This window comes from Oncorhynchus nerka, linkage group LG10 (assembly GCF_034236695.1).
Source record: "Oncorhynchus nerka isolate Pitt River linkage group LG10, Oner_Uvic_2.0, whole genome shotgun sequence".
NCBI lineage: Eukaryota > Metazoa > Chordata > Actinopteri > Salmoniformes > Salmonidae > Oncorhynchus > Oncorhynchus nerka.
The window spans coordinates 73,973,643-73,997,082 of record NC_088405.1 but is presented as its reverse complement, the minus strand read 5'-3'; the positions used below and the strand labels follow the sequence as shown (position 1 = coordinate 73,997,082).

The following is a 23,440-nucleotide window of genomic DNA, read 5'->3' as shown; positions in this document are numbered from 1 at the left end:
GAATCATTGTACTGTACATTTGCTTGATTTGTTACATGAACTGATATTCGGCAAACTTAGAATTTTAGCAATCAGGAAATGGCGCAGAGATTTCTACATATTGCACCTTATGTGGAAGGTAGTGTGTTTTATATCTGAGCAAATAAGGAACCTCTGGGTGTGGTATATGGCCAATATACCACGGCTAAGGGCTGTTCTTATGCACGACGTGCCTGTATACAGCCATTAGCCATGGTATATTGGCCATATACCACAAACCCTTGAGGTGCCTTATTGCTATTATAAACTAAACTAGTTGCCAACGTAATTAAAAAAAGTAAAAAGTTGTATTTTGTCATACTTATGGTAGAGGGGCCTGACTGAAGCCACTCCTCAGTAAAAGGCACATGACAGCCCGCTTGAGTTTGCCAAAAGACACCTAAAGGACTCAGACCATGAGAAACAAGATTTCTGGTAAGATGAAACCAAGATTCTCTTTGGCCTGAATGCCAAGCGTCATGTCTGGAGGAAGCCTGGCACCATCCCTAATGTGAAGAATGGTGGTGGCAGCATCATGTTGTAGGGATGTTTTTCAGCAGCAGGGACTGGGAGACTGGTCAGGATCTAGGAAAAGATGAACGGATCAAAGTACAGAGAGATCCTTGATGAAAACCTGCTCCAGAGCGCTCAGGACCTCAGACTGGGGCGAAGGTTCAACCCTAAGCACACACTCAAAACAACGCAGGAGTGGCTTCGGGACAAGTCTCTGAATGTCCTTGAGTGGTCCAGCCAGAGCCCGGACTTGAACCTGATCTCTGAGAGACCTGAAAAAGCTGTGCAGCTACGCTCCCCATCCAACCTGACAGAGCTTGAGAGGATCTGTAGAGAAGAATGGGAGAAACTCCTCAAATACAGGTGTGCCAAGCTTGTAGCGTCCTACCCAAGAAGACTCGAGCCTGTAATCGCTGCCGAAGGTGCTTAGGAACAGTGGGTTAACTGCCTGTTCAGGTGTAGAACGACAGATTTGTACCTTGTCAGCTCGGGATATGAACTTGCAACCTTTTGGTTACTAGTCCAATGCTCTAACCACTAGGCTACCCTGCCACCCCAGTAAAGGGTCTGAATACATATTTTTGCAAAAATATAAAAACTGTTTTTGCTTTGTCATTATGGGGTATTGTGTGTAGATTGATGAGGAATAAAACCAATTTAATATATTTTTGATTAAGGCTGTAACGTAACAAAATGTGGAAAAAGTCTAGGGTCTGAATACTTTCCGAATGCACAGTATATCCAAGTAGACCTACAAGGTTTGGGGCTGCTTGCAAACTCCCTGAAAAGTCTGGCGATTTATAGCAGCTACTCTGGCCAGGCGAAAGCAGGCTCTCTCCTCTTAATTTCCTGGGGTCTGTCAGGCTGATATACTGGCCGCTGGGAGAGAAGACTGCCAGCTGCAGGGGGAGGCAGGAGATAGAAGGTAGACCCACACTATGGTCGTCTGAGTGGACTCAAAGTAGCACTGACTGACTGACTGTACATATACTGTAGCATTTCACTGAGAGGTGTCGGAGGATGGAGAGACAAACGTCAGAGCGACAGGTTTGGTGGTTGAGTCGGATAAATAACAATGTGTGACGGGTCCGCGCTCCAAAAGATGCATAAAGCTTACTTCATATTTATTTCATGTTTTTACTGCAGGGGTAGCGTACACACGTTTTGCGCTTGCAGCCTTCTTCAGTGTGTAGGTACAAACTATTTCATTCAAAACAGCATTTGTAGGGAACACAAACAATGAGCAGCAGGTGCTTCTTATCAGGGTTGAGTCACTGTGAAAACCCTAAATGAATTTATGTCATAACTGCTGTAAACATCTCTGAGGTTGGGCTTTGAGCTATGTCATCTATATCTCTGTCTGAACGATGTTTCCAATACAAGGCTGATTCAATTATCCCCATTCCTCCTCTTTGTGTTTTGAGGCTTCGGCAGAGGAGTAACTCATTCATTGACTGGGGTAATCGTGTCTTTTCATGTTCCCTGAGTGACTTTTTGTGCTACACAACCAACTCCTGAGCCCCCCCTAAACCTACTTTCTATAATCTTCAGGCACTGATCCGTATCTTAATTGTACACATTACAGCTGTAGTAAAGTTGAAACATTCAAAAAATAGGATTTCTGGGGCCTGTTCCCACTTTGTGAGGTCATTTGAGGACTTCCCCCTGACTGCGCTAGCTTGACTTGTGGAGCCGAGTGTTGAGACACTGAGAACACTGTGGGGTGGTTGTCAGAAGAGCTCCCCCTGGTGTTCAGAGGCAGTTAGCTGAACTACACACACAGCCAGTTATGCACTGTATAATGGCCATAGGGTTTTCTTTCTGACCAGTCTCTTTCCTTTTAGCAAGTTTTTCTGTGATTTAAAAAAAATAATATTCACAAATTACTCTATTGTAAAAATAAATAAATTGCGGCTATCATTACTGTTAGATGATTACCCTGTCTAAGGGTATAGGCAATGAATGAGGATTACATACAAGGTTACTCAGAAACCGCCCCTCTAAACTCCAGGCCTACGATGGTGTTATCAGTTCTAGATTACCATACTTGTTGCTAATTTTGATACGAAACTGTGACTATGTTCTTGACAGGGTCTCTTTGCCTCACGGAGTCTCTCGATTCACTTTGATATCCCTTTGAAACATGCCTCTTTACTCTGGGCTGCCAGACGCTCTGCGCTGCAAATGACTAATTGAACTACCTTTGAATGCGAAGTCGACTGCCTTGTAACTTCACAGCCAAGAGAAGATCTTAATCGGCCATAATACCATTTCTGATAGGATCTGGCTGGCATTATTGATTTTAAAGTGCACTTCCAACAAGCCGATGTTTGTCAGTTCACACTGTGCATGATAATTCCTGTATATTTGGCAGCCCATTGAGAAACTTCTGGGTACGATGGGTAAGTTGGTAGACTAGACGGGCTGGGATCCTTGCCTGTTCACATTGTCTTGATAGGCAGGAGGCATGGATGTCCGTCTAGCGCACGCACACAGTGAGACTAATGCCTCTGGACATTTGTTGGTTTGTCTCCAACATAATTACCATTACTTGCCATTCAAGGTGTGAAGGTTCTCCTTTAATTAATTCTAAATCACAGCTGAATGCAACAATAACAACTTATCGTCCTTTTTTAATAGACAAAGAAAACTTTCCTCAAGAACAATCTGATGCTGAACTCTCAATAACTGAGATTCTTACTTCTAATCAGTCAGTTGATATGAAATTAAATCAAATTGATATTCCTTTTCCATAGCCATATTTAACATTATACCAACATCGGCAGGCTTATTAAATCTTGTTAGTGTCCTCTCCAATATTTGTTTTGCCTAAAATTGTGTGTCCTGCTTCGTGTTTTTGGAGTGAGCGTGTAATAGAACAAACCAACAGAACCTGAAGTTCAAAGCGACCTAGCTAGCGGAGGCTGTGTTATTGTATTGTGCTTCAGTTACGTGGTTAACACATAGCAACGACAAGGCTATGTGATTACACGTTAAAACCTACAGTAGAAGGCCAAGTATAGTCAGACTTGTTCTTAGTCCCAGTAATACAAAGATCTCGTCAGTCACTACGAGACAGAATTCTTGCCAGACCGTCGTCACTCATGCTGTAAGCCTGTGCTGATTTGAGATAGATGGTTGTAGATGAGATGGTTGATAGTGACTTCTGTTTTAGATGAATTCCCCGCGTGTTGTCAGACTGACAGATGTTCTCTCCCAGGGATAGACGACGATGAGTGTCTCCTCTAATATAAAGAAATACATTCATTAGATTACACACACATTAAATGAGTGAATCATAAACTGACTGTGTGTGTGCTGCTTCTTTTGAGTCCCTCAAAGCACATTGATCTCTATATAATGTACACACATCGTCTTTGAAAGCCTGCGCTCCGCCTCGACTGCCTCTTCTCCAGTTTTGTCCAATAACGCCAAATGTAGTTCTGAGAAGAATGAATACATTCACAACATCCTGGCAAACCCACTTCAATTATTTTGTTTTCCATCAACCATTTCAACGTGTGAGTGCATGTGTATAGGCTTCGCACACACACACACGTGTGGCTTTGTGTGTGTGAGAGAGCGAGCAACTGGTCTTGTGGCCGCCAAGAGCCAACCCAAATCAATTTCCTTTCTAATCGAATTAAAAGGTTGGACAGTTTGAGGTGGACTGCTGTATTAGCTCTTCAAAAGCTCTCCCCCCTCCAACTCCCCCCTCCCCCAGGGCCCTCTTCCCCGATTCTGCAGCTTGAGTGACACTCAGTTCGTCTAAAAATACTTTTTGAGCGTTGTGCCGTTTGGTGTTTGGCTTCAAGGTCAGTGCCAGACCACTCTCCAAATCAACATGTTTCAGAGATCATTAGCAAAATGGCCCCCAACCTAATTGAGACGGTCAACCTTCTGTCAACCATCAGGAGAGACAGGGGCAGTGGCTCGAACCAGTGCAGTTGTCTGTCTGTCTGTCTGTCTGTCTGTCTGTCTGTCTGTCTGTCTGTCTGTCTGTCTGTCTGTCTGTCTGTCTGTCTGTGCGTACTTTAACTGCAATCTTGAGGCAGCTAGTAAACTAAACAAAATGGATCCTCGTATTTCACATTTTATTCAGTTGTTTACACCGGAAAAACAGGACAGTGTAGCACTATAATATCAATGGCTCCCAATTTCTGGAAGACAAGTTGATTACTGTTCATTTTTCTATTTAGAAATGTTGCAGTTATGTAGGCGCAGCCTTCACTTGGGCTCAACAGTTGATCTCGAAACGGCATTCATTTCCTGGGCCGCGAGGTTGTAAATGTACATCGACCTTAACCTGAAATGCCAACAAAAGGGATACTTGTACTGTAACACCCTCAGACTTCTGCTCTGCCCCCCATTTCCTCGAACAGCCCCACAAAGGCCTACATTAAGCTGGGGAGAAGCATGCAAGACCCATTATACCAAAAACCTTTATATTTAGAAGTCATTTGGCCATGCTTCTGCCATTGCATTCAGATTTGATTAACTTTACGTTTTTTTAATTTGCAGCAATCTACCCCCCCCCCACCACACACACACACACACACACACACACACACACACCTACTCAACACCATCCTAACCCCCCCCACACACACACCAACTCAACACCACCCTAACCCTCCCACACCAACTCAACACCACCCTAACCCCCTCCCATCCAAAACCCCTGTTTTTGTAGCCGTGCAGCTTTAGTACTCTTTTCGTTAGTTTCCCCCACGTCTCAGAAAACAAAACAAACTCCGTTCCTGTCAGATGGGACTAGAGGTTGAAGGGGGAGGACTGGGGGGGTGACAGTAGAAAGGCGCTGAAAGCCTTTTGTCCACTGGGAAAGACCATGTCGGCACAGAGAGAGAGAGGGGAGGGAGGGATAAAGTAAGGGGGGCCTAGCTCCGGTCATTTGGCCACAGCAAAAGACCAAAAGTGTAAAGATCAGGGATGTAAGAGGTCAAGCCTAAGAGCCTATGACCTATGACTCATTCAGAGCCCTGGACACATTATCTGTCCACTGTCCAGATGGCCACTGGGAATAAATCATGGCAAGATGCAGAGTGAATTCCAATGCAGAGAGGGGGGTTGCTCTGTTCCGCTCCCAGACAGATTATCAACCAGTCAGACCAAGGGAAAAAGGCAATGGAATAGGGAAAAGAAGCAATAGGAATGTTTTTTTCTGCACTTTAAGCGTGTTAATGACTACAGCACAGCCAGCCACTGTAATGCTCAACAGAGACCAACAGAGGGGGAGGGGGATTTTAGTCCCCAACCCATCATTTGTATGGATTACAGCTAAATCTCTCACTGTGCGGTGATGGGGTAGTGAAGAAGGGTGAACCACTGATTGGTTGTGAAGCTACTGGCCAATGTACAAATTCACTACAGGCGCTGAAAGTGGAGGATAGTTGGAGTAGTAGTAGAACTGTGGCGACCCACCTGTTTTCAGCCCCACCTGTTTAGCTATGAAAAAAATAAGATTATTATTTGGCATAAATACGTGTCACATATCAGTTTGCAAACAATTTCAGAAATAAGAAAGCCGCATACAAATATGGGACAGACAATTGAGTTAAAACACAGGACCTACAAATGACTTGTCTGTGCAAATCTATTTTCACTGTGGCAGTTTGTCATCCAAGTGAACAGTGTCATTTATTTGAATCTTTCCAATGTTTTTCACAGTAATGGATGTAATTGAATAGCACTTTTGCATTTGATCCTGATGGGAAAACACAAACACACAAACGATAATGTTGTCAAATGCACTATTTGGACAGTGGAGTGGGATTATGTGAATGAAGAGTAACACTGTAGGATGTTCCCAATACCAAACAACATGACTAGAAATACAAAGGATTTTTTAACTGAATGCATAATCACCTCATAGTTCTGAATTACATTTGACAATGCTATATGACATTAATGTATGTAACCTAAATTATATACGCTACTACAAAGTAGTGTAGTTACTTAAAATATAAGTGCAATTGTCCCCCAAAAAGTATTAAAAAATTTTGCCACAAAATGAATTTATACATTGATTTTATTATTAGCTGTCCCCCTTAATGATAGACCAGACACTTTTGGGGCGGCAGGTAGCCTAGCCTAGTGGTTAGAGCGTTGGGCCACTAACCGAAAGGTTGCTGGGTTGAATCCCCAAGCTGAAGAGGTAAAAATCTGTCATTCTTCCCCTGAACAAGGCAGTTCCCACTGTTCCCTGGTAGGCCATCATTGTAAATAAGAATTTGTTCTTAACTGATTTGCCTAGTTAATAAAGGTTCAACATTTTTTTATATATAAAAGTTTTTACAACTACAAGTTTTGACCAATCAGTCACAGGGACCCCTACTGGCCGCCTACCTGAACAACGCCCTATATTGTAAATGCCCATTGCTTGTGGCCAATGAGGAGACTGTGAGCATTGACACCCTTGGCAACCATTGGCCCAGTTGCCATGGCCAGCCAGGTGAGCTCTGTGGAAGACAGCTGTACTGCATGAGCTGTTCCATCTCATTTGTACTCCATTTATCTCACATCTCTCTCACCCCCGTCCATCCCTGTCCCTCTCTCCTTTACTGACTTAATTGTCCCCATGGGGAAATGTTGTGACAGTGTCATGTACACGTTTAAAGTGGCTTTTAAATACAAAACAAATTGACAATACAACTTTCATAACAGCTACATACCAATAAAAAGTGACTAACCTGCTGGCCTTACTGGGTCAATAGGAACATTAGTCTGAAATATTTAGGAGGGATATCACACCTGGCACAAATGATTGTCCCTCCCCGGACTCCCTCGCTGGCCAGCGGGCTCTATCTCTCCCATAGTTAGCCCCATCCCTTCTCCACTGTGCCCAATCAGCTGTGGCAAAGCAAATGGCATCTCTCTCTCACTTCCTCTTTTCCATTCAAAGCGGACGCACAGATGCACACACAGATGGACACAAATGCATAGTAAACACAAGCTGTTTGGTCACATGCAAAGGAAAAACATACAAACACATACGCTCCCATTCCTATGGAAGTACATAGACACACGCTACACTTATATGAATATCAGTGAGTATGATAAACTGGTCAACCCACATATGAGTGGCAGCCTGTTGATCTAGTTCTGTCCCTGTGTGACGTAATGTCTGTATTGCTGTCAACCCTACATTAGGATTTAGTACTCTACATGTCTATTTCTTAGGAATAATACATCATGGGCTTGTTTATTTGTATATAGAAAACAAGACTATGATAGACATGGGTGAATTTCTCTCAGAACCTAAACAGAAGGACAACCAAGCAAACCAGAAGAGTGATGACGTGGGGTATGGTGACAGGCGGCCACGGCGGAAATAGAAAAAATAAACCAAATGATTTACAATCTGAGCCTTGGCCACTGTAAACTTGAATGCGTTCCAGACATCTTCCAGACAGTTTTCCCCTCCTTGGTATGAATCTGCCGTATCTCATTCCCCCGCACTAATTCCAATTTAATTGCCAGTGGCCCGAAGCCTCCTCAATAGGAGTAACAAATGGTTTGATTTTGTAGACTTCATCAGACTGCATTTTAAATGCGACACAGTAACCCGGCGCGAATGCCAATGAAGCCGCCGAGTAGCTCTCTGTTTACTAATTATCCTTTTTCTTACTTCAAGCCACACTGCGCAAGTTGTCTGATTTAAATCGGATTTGTGGGATTGGGAGAGGGGGGGGGCACGGTCCTCTGCTTTGTAAACGATCCGCAGGACCAAGGCAAGGGCCGTCTGTGCACTGTAAATTATATTCTCTTAAAGGCGCATGTCCCCCACAACCCAACTCTTTCTCTGATACATGGCCTGCTGATGTCGAAAATTCTCGACATATGCCGTTTATGATCTTTAAGAGCTCTATCCGTCAGCATTTATGGTCTTTAAGAGCTCTGTCAGTCAGCACAGGGCAGATGTATCAAGAGGCCCGCAATCTAAACTTGACAGTTGACACCCCCTGGAAGGGAAGGTGGTATGGCCCAGAACAGACCATTATGTAATATAAATAGATGCCAGACAAAACCCTGTCTGTCAACAACAAACAAAAGCAGTCAGTCTGAATATTGGGGAAAGTTCTTGAATGATTAATATATGATACACCTGTTCCTTAAACATATCAAAACCTTATCTAGTGTATCTCACAAGGAAGACCATACGAGTGATGAACCTTCCCTGGATATAGATGTTTCCCCTGTCTCAATGGACAGTTGAGCTACCATATGGTTCCCTGACATTATTTCTGGGTAATTAATTTGGCATCTAGTCTGGCATCTGGTGACATTAATCTAACTGGTGAACGGTTCATCTCACGTTGCCTGCTTCATGACACACCGACGTGTGAATTATCACTCACTGTTATTGGCATGGATGGCACCACACAGCACATTGACAATTGTGCTTTGTATGCAGACATGGTAGTTTCTCTGGGTGTGTTGGTTACACTGTCTAGTCTTTTTGAGCTGGAGAGAATGAAGGTTCTATTCGCTGCCGGGTTCCTTTTAAGCAGTGGTGTAAAGTACTTAAGAAAAAATGCTTTAAAGTTCTACTTGTCATTTTTTGTGGCATCTGTGCTTTACTATTTATATTTTTGACAACTTTTGCTTTTACTTCACTTCATTCACACTTCACACTTCAAAATAATGTACTTTTTCAAAATAATGTACATTTTCCCTGCTACCCAAAAATACTCATTACATTTTGACAGGAACACAAGTGCTTCATTTGGAAATTAATGTCTGAGTGTTGGTGTGCCTCTGGCTATCCATAAATATATACAAATTGTGCCGTCTGGTTTGCATAATATAAAGAATTTGAAATTATTAATACTTTTATGTTTGATACTTAAGTATATTTTAGCAATTCCATTTACTTTTGATACTTCAGTATATTTAAAACCAAATACTTTTTGACTTTAACTCAAGTAGTATTTTACTAGGTAACTTTCACTTTTTTATATTTTATTTTTTATTGGGTAACTTTTATTTTCTATTAAATGTATCTTTACTTTTACTCAAGTATGACATTTTAGTACTTTTTCCACCACTGCTTTTAAGGCAGGGATTTTTGGGGGGGCTTTAGACTGTAAAATCCCCAGGAAATCAGCTCAATGATGTTAATTTAGGAAATATGTTCCAAGGGTATTCCCACGCATAAATAGAGACATATGTGATTGTATCCCAATGTAATCACGGTTTCAAATGATTGTTTGTTCAATTATGTTCCGGCCCCCGGACCATCCCCTCAAGAAAACTGTGGTACTGTATTCGACACGCGACTGAATAGAGTACCACCGTATGAGTCATAATACCCATAAAACCTAGCGGTCAAACAAGGAAATGGTTCCAATAGTTTTTCCACCGTTCAATTTTCCCATAGGGGATTTTAGAAACACATAAAGGCTGTGTTCCATGTAGGTTTACCCTGGCGTGATGATAACCATATACATCTTGCTAGGACAAAGTTACTCTTATCAATATATTCACCTGTATTTACCCCCCTTACCACCACTAATTATCTGCTAATGTGGCTATCATAAAGAACTACAAATGCCATGATGATCTGGATGAGACTGCCGAATCGAGGCAAAGATAAGAAACTATCTAATAATCTAATAGCTAAATTTAGTCATTAATAAATTGGCAAAATTCCTTTAATTGACAATTCTGTGAGCTCTCCTGTGCAAGTTTTAAATTGATACAATACCTGTTAGCATAGGTGTCAGCTAGAGATGATGTGCAGGAACTTGCAGTGATTTATAGTCTTGCATGATGTGTACTTTGATGCTAATTAGCTTTTTAGAATCTGAGAGTAAATAGAGCCGAATCTACATGAAATAGACCTTATTTTAAGTGTTTCTAAAAATCCCTATGGGAAAAATGAATGGTGGAAAAACAATTGGAACTGTTTGACCACTAGGTTTTATGGGTATTATGACACCTCCAATTTGGGGCATATGTAGTTGGGGACCCCTGCTTTAAGGTCTCATGTATTATTTGATCAACATCGTGTTCGATTGCGTTTTAGAGAAACCATATCGCATTATTGTAAATACAGCAAGCCTATCATTTGATTGGATGTCTGTTTTTCACAGATCATTATATTCCGGCAATGGATATTTATTCATTGCATGTAGATCTAATTATCTCTCTCTCTCTCTCTCTCTCTCTCCCTCTCTCATCCTCACCCTCTCTCCCGTTCGATCAATAAACAATTCACTGAGGCTCTTTTCTTTGCGTTTCTTGTCAAAGCCAGTGAGGCGTTTTGAATGAATTAGCCTGTGCAGTTCTTTTTCTTTCTCTTTCTCTGTGTCTCTCTCTCTGTGTGTTTCTGTTTCTCTCTTCCTCTCGATATATTCTCCTCTCTCTCTCTCTCTCTCTCTCTCTCTCTCTCTCTCTCTCTCTCTCTCTCTCTCTCTCTCTCTCTCTCTCTCTCTCTATATCTCTCTCTCTATCTCTCTCTATATCTCTCTCTCTCTCTCTCTCTATATCTCTCTCTCTCTCTCTCTATATCTTCTCTGTATTCCGGTCCAGACCTGTCGTCCAGGCCTGGTGCCACTGATATGCCAGGCCACTCTCAGGGATTAGATCGCTCTGCCCTTTTCCTCCATATGTGTGTGTGCGCTAGTATTAAAATAGTTATTAGCAATTTGCATCAATTAGCTCACCATGTTCCTCCATTGTTCAGAATCTCTGTGTGTCACCAACCTCTCTATGACATGTTGTGTTGCTGCATGTTTCCAGTGCCGCCATACCGCCTTGTTTGGCCTCAGACAGAGAGACTGCTGGGAGCTAGACAGTAGACACCGTTTACTTCACAGCATCCCTCTGGTCACTGGTTCCTCTCGACCCACCTCACCTACTGAGTCCGCACAGCCCCACAGTCCAAATATGACTATGATCTGTGTAGGTGACTGAGGTGAGATGGAGGGTACATCCCAGATGAAACACTTTCCTACATAGAGTACTACGTTTGACCAGAGCCCTATAGACAAGAGGGACGGAGGTGAGATGGAGGGTACATCCCAGATGAAACACTTTCCTACATAGTGTACTACGTTTGACCAGAGCCCTATAGACAAGAGGGACGGAGGTGAGATGGAGGGTACATCCCAGATGAAACACTTTCCTACATAGTGTACTACGTTTGACCAGAGCACTATAGACAAGAGGGACGGAGGTGAGATGGAGGGTACATCCCAGATGAAACACTTTCCTACATAGAGTACTACATTTGACCAGAGCCCTATAGACAAGAGGGACGGAGGTGAGATGGAGGGTACATCCCAGATGAAACACTTTCCTACATAGTGTACTACATTTGACCAGAGCCCTATAGACAAGAGGGACGGAGGTGAGATGGAGGGTACATCCCAGATGAAACACTTTCCTACATAGTGTACTACGTTTGACCAGAGCCCTATAGACAAGAGGGACGGAGGTGATTTTTATCATGCCCTCTCCTTCAGCTTTGCTTGTCTCAGACATAAGACCCCTCAATGGTTGGTTTTCACCATGCATCAGGTTACCGTGGAAATGAAAAGGTCATGGAGGCTATCGATGCTGTGCTTCCCCTCACGGGGTGTAGTAGAGAAAATGGGTATCTTTGTTCAACTGCTGTGGAGATTCTACTCTTGATTTTTAAACTCTTCGATGTGTTGAATAGGAGGGGCAATATATTGGTATCTACATTGCATTCAGAAAGTATTCTTACCCCTTGACTTATTCTACATTTTGTTGTGTTACAGCTTGAATTCAAAATGGGTTCAATTGATCATTTTTTCTCACCCATCTACACACAATACTCTTTAATGACAAAGTGAAAACATGTTTTTAGAGATGTTTGCAAATGTATTGAAAATTAAATACAGAAATATTTAATTTACCTAAGTATTCACACCCCCTTGCTATTTCGCTCCGGTGCATCCTATTTCCTTTGATCATCCTTGAGATGTTTCCACAACTTGATTGGAGACCACCTGTGGCAAGGGCTGTTGCAGGGACTGTATTGCCGCCACACCGGCGGTCACGAGTCATAAAGGCAGTCAAATTCCACATGACCGTTTAGTCACGGTAATTAGGCTTCTCCAAGCTCTGCTGCTGCTTCTGGTCATTAGTAGCCTACCAAACTTTCTAGCTTCCTGGTACTCAGCACTCTATTGTCCCTCTAATCACTCAAACATCAATGCAAATGTATTTGAAAATCGAATCAAACACTTCATGAGAGCCCATGAGCTCATGTTGTGCAACATTTCTAGGCTATGCAATTGCGTGAGAAAACAGAGTGATGGCCGCTAATTAAAAGACAAGGATCCCATCAGCTTTCTATAGGCTAGGCCTACTATATTTATTTCTTAACTTTCCTAATATTAAGCACATTGCTTATATTTACAACAGGAGTGTAGCCTACCTACTTGGCTGGCATTAATATAAACCATGGGGGAAAGCGTCCTCCATTCGTTATTTAAGTGCGTATGTATTTTTTCCCACTGCCCCATTTCAATACAGGTGCATGATAATGATTCTAAATCAAATGTCACACATGTATTATTTAGTAAATGTAAAGACAAGATTACATCAAGAACATTCTAATGGGTGGCAATATTAGCCTATCACTTGTGAATTATATATTCAAATCAAATCAAATGTATTTGTTACATACACATGGTTAGCAGATGTTAATGCGAGTGTAGCGAAATGCTTGTGCTACTAGTGTAGCGAAATGCTTGTGCTTCTAGTTCCGACAATGCAGTAATAACCAACAAGTAATCAAACCTAACAATTCCACAACTACTGCCTTATACACACACACACAAGTGTAAAGGGATAAATAATATGTACATAAAGATATATGAATGAGTGATGGTACAGAACGGCATAGGCAAGATGCAGTAGATGGTATCGAGTAAAGTATATACATATGAGATGAGTAATGTAGGGTATGTAAACAAAGTGGCATAGTTTAAAGTGGCTACTGATACATGTATTACATAAAAATGCAGTAGATTATATAGGGTACAGTATATACATATGAGATGAGTAATGTAGGGTATGTAAACATTATATTAAGTAGCATTGTTTAAAGTGGCTAGTGATATATTTGATAGTGGCTAGTGATATACTACCCTCTCCACTACTGTCCCATCGATGTGGATAGGGGGGTGCTCCTTCTGCGGTTTCCTGAAGTCCACAATCATCTCCTTTGTTTTGTTGACGTTGAGTGTGAGGTTATTTTCCTGACACCACACTCCTAGGGCCCCCACCTCCTCCTTGTAGGCCGTCTCGTCGTTGTTGGTAATCAAGCCTACCACTGTAGTGTCTTCCGCAAACTTGATGATTGATTTGGAGGCGTGCATGGCCACGCAATCATGGGTGAACAGGGAGTACAGGAGAGTGCTCAGAACGCACCCTTGTGGGGCCCCAGTGTTGAGGATCAGTGGGGTGGAGATGTTGTTTACCTACCCTCACCACCTGGTGGCGGCCCGTCAGGAAGTCCAGTACCCAGTTGCACAGGGCGGGGTCGAGACCCAAGGTCTCGAGCTTGATCACGAGTTTGGAGGGTACTATGGTGTTAAATGCTGAGCTGTAGTCGATGAACAGCATTCTCACATAGGTATTCCTCTTGTCCAGATGGGTTAGGGCAGTGTGCAGTGTGGTTGAGATTGCATCGTCTGTGGACCTATTTGGGCGGTAAGCAAATTGGAGTGGGTCTAGGGTGTCAGGTAGGGTGGAGGTGATATGGTCCTTGACTAGTCTCTCAAAGAACTTCATGATGATGGAAGTGAGTGCTACGGGGCGGTAGTCGTTTAGCTCAGTTACCTTAGCTTTCTTGGGAACAGGGTCAATGGTGGCCCTCTTGAAGCATGTAGGAACAGCAGACTGGGATAAGGATTGATTGAATATGTCCGTAAACACACCAGCCAGCTGGTCTGCGCCTGCTCTAAGGACCCGGCTGGGGATGCCGTCTGGGCCTGCAGCCTTGCGAGGGTTAACGCGTTTAAATGTTTTCCTCACGTCGGCTGCAGTGAAGGAGAGTCCGCAGGTTTTGGTTGCGGGCCGTGTCAGTGGTACTGTATTGTCCTCAAAGCGGGCAAAAAAGTGATTTAGTCTGCCTGGGAGCAGGACATCCTGGTCCGTGACGGGGCTGGTTTTCTTTTTGTAATCCATGATTGACTGTAGACCCTGCCACATACCTCTTGTGTCTGAGCCGTTGAATTGCGACTCTACTTTGTCTCTATACTGACGCTTAGCTTGTTTGATTGCCTTGCGGAGGGAATAGCTACACTGTTTGTATTCGGTCATGTTTCCGGTCACCTTTCTCTGGTTAAAAGCAGTGGTTTGCGCTTTCAGTTTCACGCGAATGCTGCCATCAATCCACGGTTTCTGGTTTGGGAATGTTTTAATCGTTGCTATGGGAACGACATCATCAATGCACTTTCTAATGAACTCGCTCACCGAATTAGCGTATTCGTCAATGTTGTTGGACGCAATGCGGAACATATCCCAGTCCACGTGATCAAAGCAGTCTTGAAGCGTGGAATCAGATTGGTCGGACCAGCGTTGAACAGACCTGAGCGCGGGAGCTTCTTGTTTTAGTTTCTGTCTGTAGGCAGGAAGCAACAAAATGGAGTCGTGGTCAGCTTTTCCGAAAGGAGGGTGGGCGAGGGCCTTATATGCGTCGCGGAAGTTAGAATAGGAATGATCCAAGGTTTTACCAGCCCTGGTTGCGCAATCGATATGCTGATACAATTTAGGGAGTCTTGTTTTCAGATTAGCCTTGTTAAAATCCCCAGCTACAATGAATGCAGCCTCAGGATATGTGGTTTCCAGTTTGCAAAGAGTCAAATAAAGTTTGTTCAGGGCCATCGATGTGTCTGCATGGGGGGGAATATATATGGCTGTGATTATAATCGAAGAGAATTCCCTTGGTAGATCATGCGGACGACATTTGATTGTGAGGAATTCTAAGTCAGGTGAACAGAAGGACTTGAATTCCTGTATGTTGTTGTGGTCACACCACGTCTCGTTAATCATAAGGCATACGCCCCCGCCCCTCTTCTTACCAGAAAGATGTTTATTTCTGTCGGCGCGATGCGTGATGAGACCAGCTGGCTGCACCGATTCCGTTAGCGTCTCTCGAGTGAGCCATGTTTCCGTTAAGCAAAGAACGTTACAGTCTCTGATGTCTCTCTGGAATGCTACCCTTGCTCGGATTTCATCAACCTTGTTGTCAAGAGACTGGACATTGGCGAGTAGTATGTTAGGGAGTGGTGCGCGATGTGCCCGTATCCGGAGCCTGACTTGAAGACCGCTTCATTTCCCTCTTTTACGACGTCTTTGTTTTGGGTCGCAGGCTGGGATCCATTCCGTTGTCCTGGGTGAAAGGCAGAACACAGGATCCGCTTCGGGAAAGTCATATTCCTGGTCGTACTGGTGGTGAGTTGACGTTGCTCTTATATTCAGTAGTTCTTCCCGACTGTATGTAATGAAACCTAAGATTACCTGGGGTACCAATGTAAGAAATAACACGTAAAAAAACAAAAAACTACATCGATTCCTAGGAACTCGAAGCGAGGCGGCCATCTCTGTCGGCGCCGGAAGTGCATGTACATCACTTGTGAATGATGCCCAGCATAAGAAACAATGCCTTTTTCTGCAACTTTTTCTAATCATAACACACCTCATGTAGCCCATAGGCCTAAATGTTTTTAAGAAGGTTTGTATTACAACTAAAGTGGCCAAATAACTTCTTAAAATTAAGCACATTAATCCGCTTTACAAGGGGTGAAAAGCCAAACTGGTATATATAAGCAGTGTGTGAGTTTGGGGAAGATAATTTTCACTATAAAAATGCACCTTTATAATAAAAACATTTCATGCGTAATTGCATTTGCGGTCACTTTTGATAATGGTGTTTTCCGCTAATGGAACATTCGCGCTTATAGCCTACTACCATGTGCACATTGCTGTGCTTATAATAGCCTTATACTTTAGCAACATTTTAAGCTAAACTTCCTGATCTGTTACGTCAGCCACATTGCATAAAAAATATGTTTTGATGCTAGTGGTTGTATTAATTTGTGGTCTATCGCATCCCACAACTGCCCCAGACTATTTATTTCTCGCACAGAATAGAATAGGTTGACTTTTGTACTATGGGGGATAGTAGATTGATATAGGCTAGTGATTTTGCTGTTTGCTAAGCTTACTCATCTTGTTGGCTTACGAAAAGGAAATGTGTTCAGTTCTTCCAATATCTTCAATCTGCACCTTGGATAAGGACGCGCGCAGTTGCGTCCCCGATGTGTCTGTCTTCACTTGTAGCCTGTGAGAACCCGATCACGTTATGGAGAGCCATGTGAATGAGCGATGCTTCCGATTGTGCAGCACACTCAGGGAGAAGGGCACAACGCAGCACATCGGGCCGCAAAAGGCATGGATTCTTTGGGTGCATTACGGCCACAAAGGGGATTCGAGGCATTATCCAGTGCTAGTGAAATTGTGAACTAGAAAATATTGGAGTTGTACAGCCTGCACAAAAAAACAAAGCAGAGCCTTTCAAGCAACTTTTTACAAATCAGAATTAGAATCTCATCACGAAGCCTTACAATGTATTAAAAATCTAAACATATAGCCCAACATTTGTAGAACTAAAGTTACATTAAAAACTCTAAATTAAGCATATAGGAGTACCTGTTTCTGAGTTAACCGCTCAACACAGAATAGCCGCATGTTCACACTCCCTGTTCACACTATAAAATAATATAAAATAATGCCACGGAATTATAAGCAAATCTCGTCTGCTAAATGAACTAGTGTAGCCCACAGCCATATGCCATAGCCACATCAGGACCTAACAAGGACAACTCAGAGGATGCTATTATTTTCTTCTGAAATAGACTACATTTTCTACATATCATGCTTCTTTATACATGTCTTTAATAAATAATGGATTTATTGTGAAGGTGTAGGCTATATTTCATGGATTTATTATACTTTTTTGGAAGCCAGGAGATGCTAAATGTGTTTGTTAATTAACGGTAAATTACCGTGAGACCGACAGTTATTTGCTTGACAGTCACTGGCTGACAAAATGTTGTGACCACCACAGCCCTACCTGTGGCCACATGATTTAGGAAGAAACACACCTGTCTATGTAAGGTCCCACAGTTTACAGTGCATGTCAGAGCATAAACCATACCATTAAGTCCAAGGAACTGTCTGTAGATCTCCGAGATTGTGCAGCATATATCTGAGGAAGGGTATAAAACAATTTTCTAGAATGTTGAACGTTTCTAAGAGCACACTGGTTTCTATAATTGGGAAATGGAACAAATATAGAACTACCCAGACTGCCTAGAGATGGCCGTCCAACCAAACTGAGCAACGGGCAAGAAGACCTTGGTCAGGAAGATGACCAAGAACCCATTGACCACTTTTACAGAACTACAGAGTTCCTTAACTGAGATGGGAGAACCTACCAACCTACCAGAAATCAATTTAGAATTCAGGCTTTAACACAATGTAGAATAAGTCAATGGGTATGAATACTTTCCCTCCACACTGCAGCCCAGGGTCTGCTGGGGTCTGGGTCTTGGCAGTCCTCTGGCAGCATTGTCCCCCTCAGCAAGTCCCTGCCGGCACCCATTGTCCCCCCTGCCCAGTGCGGGCTGTCAAGAGCCCCCTTTACACCTCCTCTCTGTGTGCACACACCCTTGCCCCCTCGCGCCACCCCACCCCCACCTTCCCCACCACAGATGCCCCCTCTGACCTCTCACCCTCCCCCATGCTGTCAGACCCAACCTCTCTCACAAAACACACTCTTCTTGTCCAGCCTGCCCATACCACACTACCCACTTCGTGTACTTATTTACCCATTAATTCCTCATTCATCAAAGGGAATGATTAATGTGACACATTTTTTACCAGCCACACCCATTGCTGTTGTTGTGCGTCTTAATTTTTATACCCATATTGTTTAACCAAAAGCAAAGTGTTAGTCAAGAGGCAGACATTTTGTTGTTCTCCATGCAGGAGCCATCTAAATGCTGGAACATGTTGATAAGTGAGACCAGGGCGTAAAAGACAGGGATGTGTATCCTTAATTAACCCCGATCTAATGGTGATTTAATGCCTATATTCTGGTTCCTAGAGCTCTCTGCTTCATTAAACCCTGTGGTGTGTAGTACCCTAACACGCCCATGGACAGGACAGCAATTCTCATCCATTTAGGTGTGGCACCAACAGGAAACACGAGGACTGCCTCACCATTGTAGAGACATAGGCTAGAAATGCCTAGTGCTCATGTCCGTTCACACAAAGGAAAGTGGTGAAAGCAGACGGTCGAAGCCAAGACTTTCTGTGAGTTCAGCTTATTATTTTTTTATTGATTTCATCTGAAGGCAGGCACACTTGACAATCAGCAGAGGACCTTAAATCCACAGCACGTCACACATGCACTCGGCTGGTTACATTTTAGTACGTCCTCACGCACTAGGCACCAGGGGAAGCAACCTGAGTGATGAAATGACGTCTGACAATCCCCATAACACCAGGCCATTAGAAGTGGTAATGGTGACGGCAGCTGTGGTGTTATTGTGATTATTCAAACTTGGTGTAATATCATGGTCACACTGATGGTTTTTGACTAGATAAATGTGTACGCAGGTTTGTGCAGCCTCATTTAATATGCAGTGAAAGGCGTCAGTGAAAGACCCTCATCATATTAGGCTCATATCTCCCTCTTTGTTTGGGTTAAATGAAACAGAAAGGTTGACATAAATGCAACCTTGTGTGTATGCTCTTGCTATCTCTATCCCTTTCTCTCTCCCTCTCTCCCCAGACACACGCGCGCACACACACACACCCAGTCATCCACTCATACACACAGTTAGTCACTGTTATATATACACACACATCATCGTACGATACATTGTTCAGTCCCTACACAAACCCTGTATATTTTTATCCACACAAAATAAACCACTAGCCGACCCCCCCCAGCAGGGCTTTGTGGCTGTACTGAAACATCTATTCACATAGGATTCCCATAATTGAACTGTGAATGATACAGTGGCTCATTTGAAAAGCAACCGGTGAAGAGAACCCAGCTAGCAGACAGACGGTTGAGTTGGAAGACAGAGCAGCGGGAGAGAGAGCTGCTTCCATCATCCTTGCTGAGCTGAATGAGGAGAAAGAAGCTAATTGACTTCAGTCCTTGCTCACACCTACTGTATGACTCATCTCATGCGTTGTCATGTTCTAACAGCCAGCTAGACACACCGTAGTAAAATTGCTAATAGCAATACTGTAATTTTATTGCAAAGCAACAAATAAGAAAAATGTTATCTCTGAAGGTGGTGTTGGTAGAGTTCATAGAATGCATGGGGATTAAACACAAGGGCAATTTCTACTTCACTTCCTCTCCTCAAACAGAAGAAAGGCCATAGCAGACAGAAAGTGTCTAGCCCCATGCCCCACCACCACTACCAGCATGCACACCTGTAGCTTTTCTCTCCTCTGTTTGTACCTCTCACAGACGTGTCACCGGCCTATCCATTAAGGGCCCCGTCCGGCTTCGCTTAAATAACTGCTGCCGCCACTCCAGGGCCATTAAGTAACCACCGCCGCCCGCCCAGCATCCAGACGAGAGCAGAGCCCCCTCCCCGATGTACTGTGGCCCCCCCGTTCCTCTCTTCCTCCTCCACCACCACCTCTTTTCAGGTGTCACTTTGGGCCAACTCAATTTTACACTGTAATAGACCACCCGGGTCAGCTACTTTTTTCCTCTGCTTCCACCTTCCTTTTTTATCACTGCACCTCCCTTCATCTGTCAGCCCTTCACCTTGCCGCCCCCCCAAGACTGGACCGGTCGCATCACTTTGGACCACTTAATTCCAGTTAACGCTAATCAGCGCTACAGCACTTTCCCAACACACAGGAGGCCCAGGAGAAAGACACTGTCTGTTCACCTCTGTGTGTACCCCTTTCTCTCACTCTCTCCCTCTTTCGCTTTCTCTCTATATCTCTCTATGTAATGTCTCTGTGTCCTCCTATGTCTTTCTTCCTCCCTCCAAGCAGAAAAGAGTATCTGGTATTATTTAATTGTCATGGGTTCATAAACTGTATTGAATTGCAAAGCGCTCAAAACATGACATACAGACTCTGAAAGCTTGTATGTTTTGAAAAGGAAAGAGCTTTTTTATTACTTTGACTCGTGCAGCATATACTGTCGTTCATATTGATTAATTGTACTCTTCTCTTTTGCTCTAAACAAAGAGCCAACAACCCTTATATTTTCTCTCACCCCAAGATTGCAGCTGACATCTTGTTTGCACAACAGCATGGTATACATGGTTCTTCTCAGAAAGACAGCTGAACTATTATGTCCATTTGTGTGAATGTATATATTGCAGGATGTATACTATTGTGGTGCTGGAGGGTGCAGGCAAAGAACTGAATACATGTTACTGTATCACACGTGTGTGTGTGTGTGCGCGTGAAGGTATATCAGAGGTTAAAGGGCAATCTGTCTACAAGATCAGTGCCATTAGGATTAATGCACGCACACTTACACACACTCATACATGCTGCACACGGTCATGTATGCACATACACTTTCTCCTACACAGCCCTCCTGTGTGCCATTCACTTAACAGCATTAAACAGGTCTGGGTTTTACGGCCATATTAGTGTTATTATTGTGTGGGGGAATGCAATTACTAGTAGTTGTACATTGAAATGGGAGAAGTGGGTTCAGACCTGGGTTCAAGTGGTATTCCAAAAATGTCAAATACTTTGAGCGTTTGCTTAAACCTGCTAGGTTGGGTGGTGGTACTTTTGGGACTTTTTATTGGTCCCATTGCAACAGGCAAGCTCAATCGAGCACAGCTAAAGTATTTGAAATTATTTTGAATAGTAGTTAAACCCAGATCTGGTGGGGTTAAATTAGTGTTTTCTACCATGTCCAGACCTCACCTCATCCCAGACCCAGGTCAAAGGCTCGCCATGATCTTACATTCCTGCAGTTTTCCTCTCCCCCTTTCTCCCTCCCTCTCTCTTTCTCAAATTTTGTCACTCTCTCACTATCTCCCACCTCTCTCATTCCCTCAATTGCCCTGTTTCTGTTTGCCTCCAAAACCACTCAAACCATTTTCATTTCTCAACTGGACATTAATTGTTTGTGTGATAGCCCTGAGGTAGTGGGCAGGCTCTGACCACTGTGCTGTCTCCAGAGCACCCTGTGTTGTTACATTAGAGCGAGAAAGGAGAGAGGAAGGCCTGTCAGTCAAGCCACCTTAAGTGCCTCAAGTCCTGGAGGGATTCCAGTGAAAATCGGCCCCAATCAATGGCCCCCTTTTCATTGATAAAAGAAGAGGGAGAAGAAGATGTTGTGGGGGAGAAAAACATCAAGAGAAAGAGGTCTAGAGAAAGAGGTCTAGAGAAAGCCAGAAGGGAGTCTTGTCAGTATTTATTTGCACAGAGGCACCGTTACAGCCTCACTGTCAGAAGATTTAAGGACAGGCCCCGTTTTGTCTCATCTTGTTGTTGTTTTTTACCTTTCTCTCCCTCTACCCCATCGCTCTCTTCACTGCCCACATGGTTGCTTGAATTTTCCTCTGACTACCTTTTCCTCATCTCTCTCTCTCTCGCTCTCCCTCCCTTTCCCCCTCTCCCTTTCATTCTCTCCTGGGTGTGGATGGGAGACAGTGATTGATCCAGGGGGAGGGCTGTCTCTGGGCCTCCCTCTCGTGCGTTTATGAACATGAGTCCGCTGCTCCTCATAGATTTTTAAATTAGTGGCAGCTTTGCCCCAAAGATGCGTTATTGACTGATGAAATAGAAGCTGAGCTCTAAACACTCCCTCTTTCCCCAGAGTTTTCTCCAGTCTGGTAATTGAAAAGTGTGTGTGTGCGTGCGTGCGTGTGCGCGCTGTATTCCTGTGTGTGACAGTATCTCTGCTGGAGAAAAATGAACACTACTTGTTGGGCTCAAGACTCTATTGAAATATAAAGCACATCTTACCTTTTCATGTGCTTAAAAAATGTATTTAGAAAACCTATCCTCAGTGGCCTTTATGAAGGCCTTAGCCATATTAAAGTGTCCTCTACCAAGCATGAGATACAGGGCCATTGCACATCCCATTGTGTTGACGGTTCCCTGTATGCTAAAACAGTCCTTAGCCTGCCTGTTATACTGCTCACATCGTTTGTCATTGCTCTCAACTTGGTGCTGACCTCTTGTGGTAAAGAATCACAGTTGCAATGTTCAAGCCTGTGTGCTTTTCCCAGTGGTGTTTTACAATGATCGATACCTCGTTTGGTTTAGGATACTTATTTCTTTATAAATGATCTAACAGATCTCAAGAAATGTACATCATTGTACAATGAACAAGAATGTTGAATATCCATAGAACGGAGATGAAATGGTCTTTATTCAGGAGTAGGGCCATGAATGATGTGTCATTTCACTACAGGACTGTCAACATGTTATGTTTTGTCAGATTTATTCTCGACATTATCTCCTACTCAATTAAAGATACAAACCAGACTAAATGAGAAAAGAAAACTCACCTTGTCCTCCCTCCCTCTCTCCATTAGGCTCGGACATGGCCATCTTCTGCCTGCTGTGTGGGAAGCGCTTCCAGGCGCAGCCGGCACTGCAGCAGCACATGGAGGTCCACGCCGGTGTGCGCAGCTACATCTGCAGCGAGTGCAACCGCACCTTCCCCAGCCATACGGCACTCAAACGTCACCTTCGCTCGCACACAGGTCAGTGGCAGTGGCGACGCATACTGTCTAGTAGCAGCTACAAAGTATGTGGACACCCCTTCAAATGAGTGTATTCTGCTTTTTCAGCCACACCCATTGCTGACAGGTGTATAAAATCG

At 43.5% G+C, this 23,440-nt stretch overlaps 1 protein-coding gene across 2 annotated transcripts in view; it reads left to right on the top strand.

The window, feature by feature from the left end:
- Positions 1 to 23,440, top strand: part of LOC115136001 (zinc finger and BTB domain-containing protein 16-A-like) — a 191,420-nt gene that overhangs the window by 148,779 nt on the left and 19,201 nt on the right. For both annotated transcript variants that reach the window (XM_029671294.2, XM_029671293.2), the window contains exon 5: positions 23,151 to 23,321. In XM_029671294.2, coding sequence (XP_029527154.1) covers positions 23,151 to 23,321 — 171 coding nt within the window. The remainder of the gene's footprint in view (positions 1 to 23,150; positions 23,322 to 23,440) is intronic.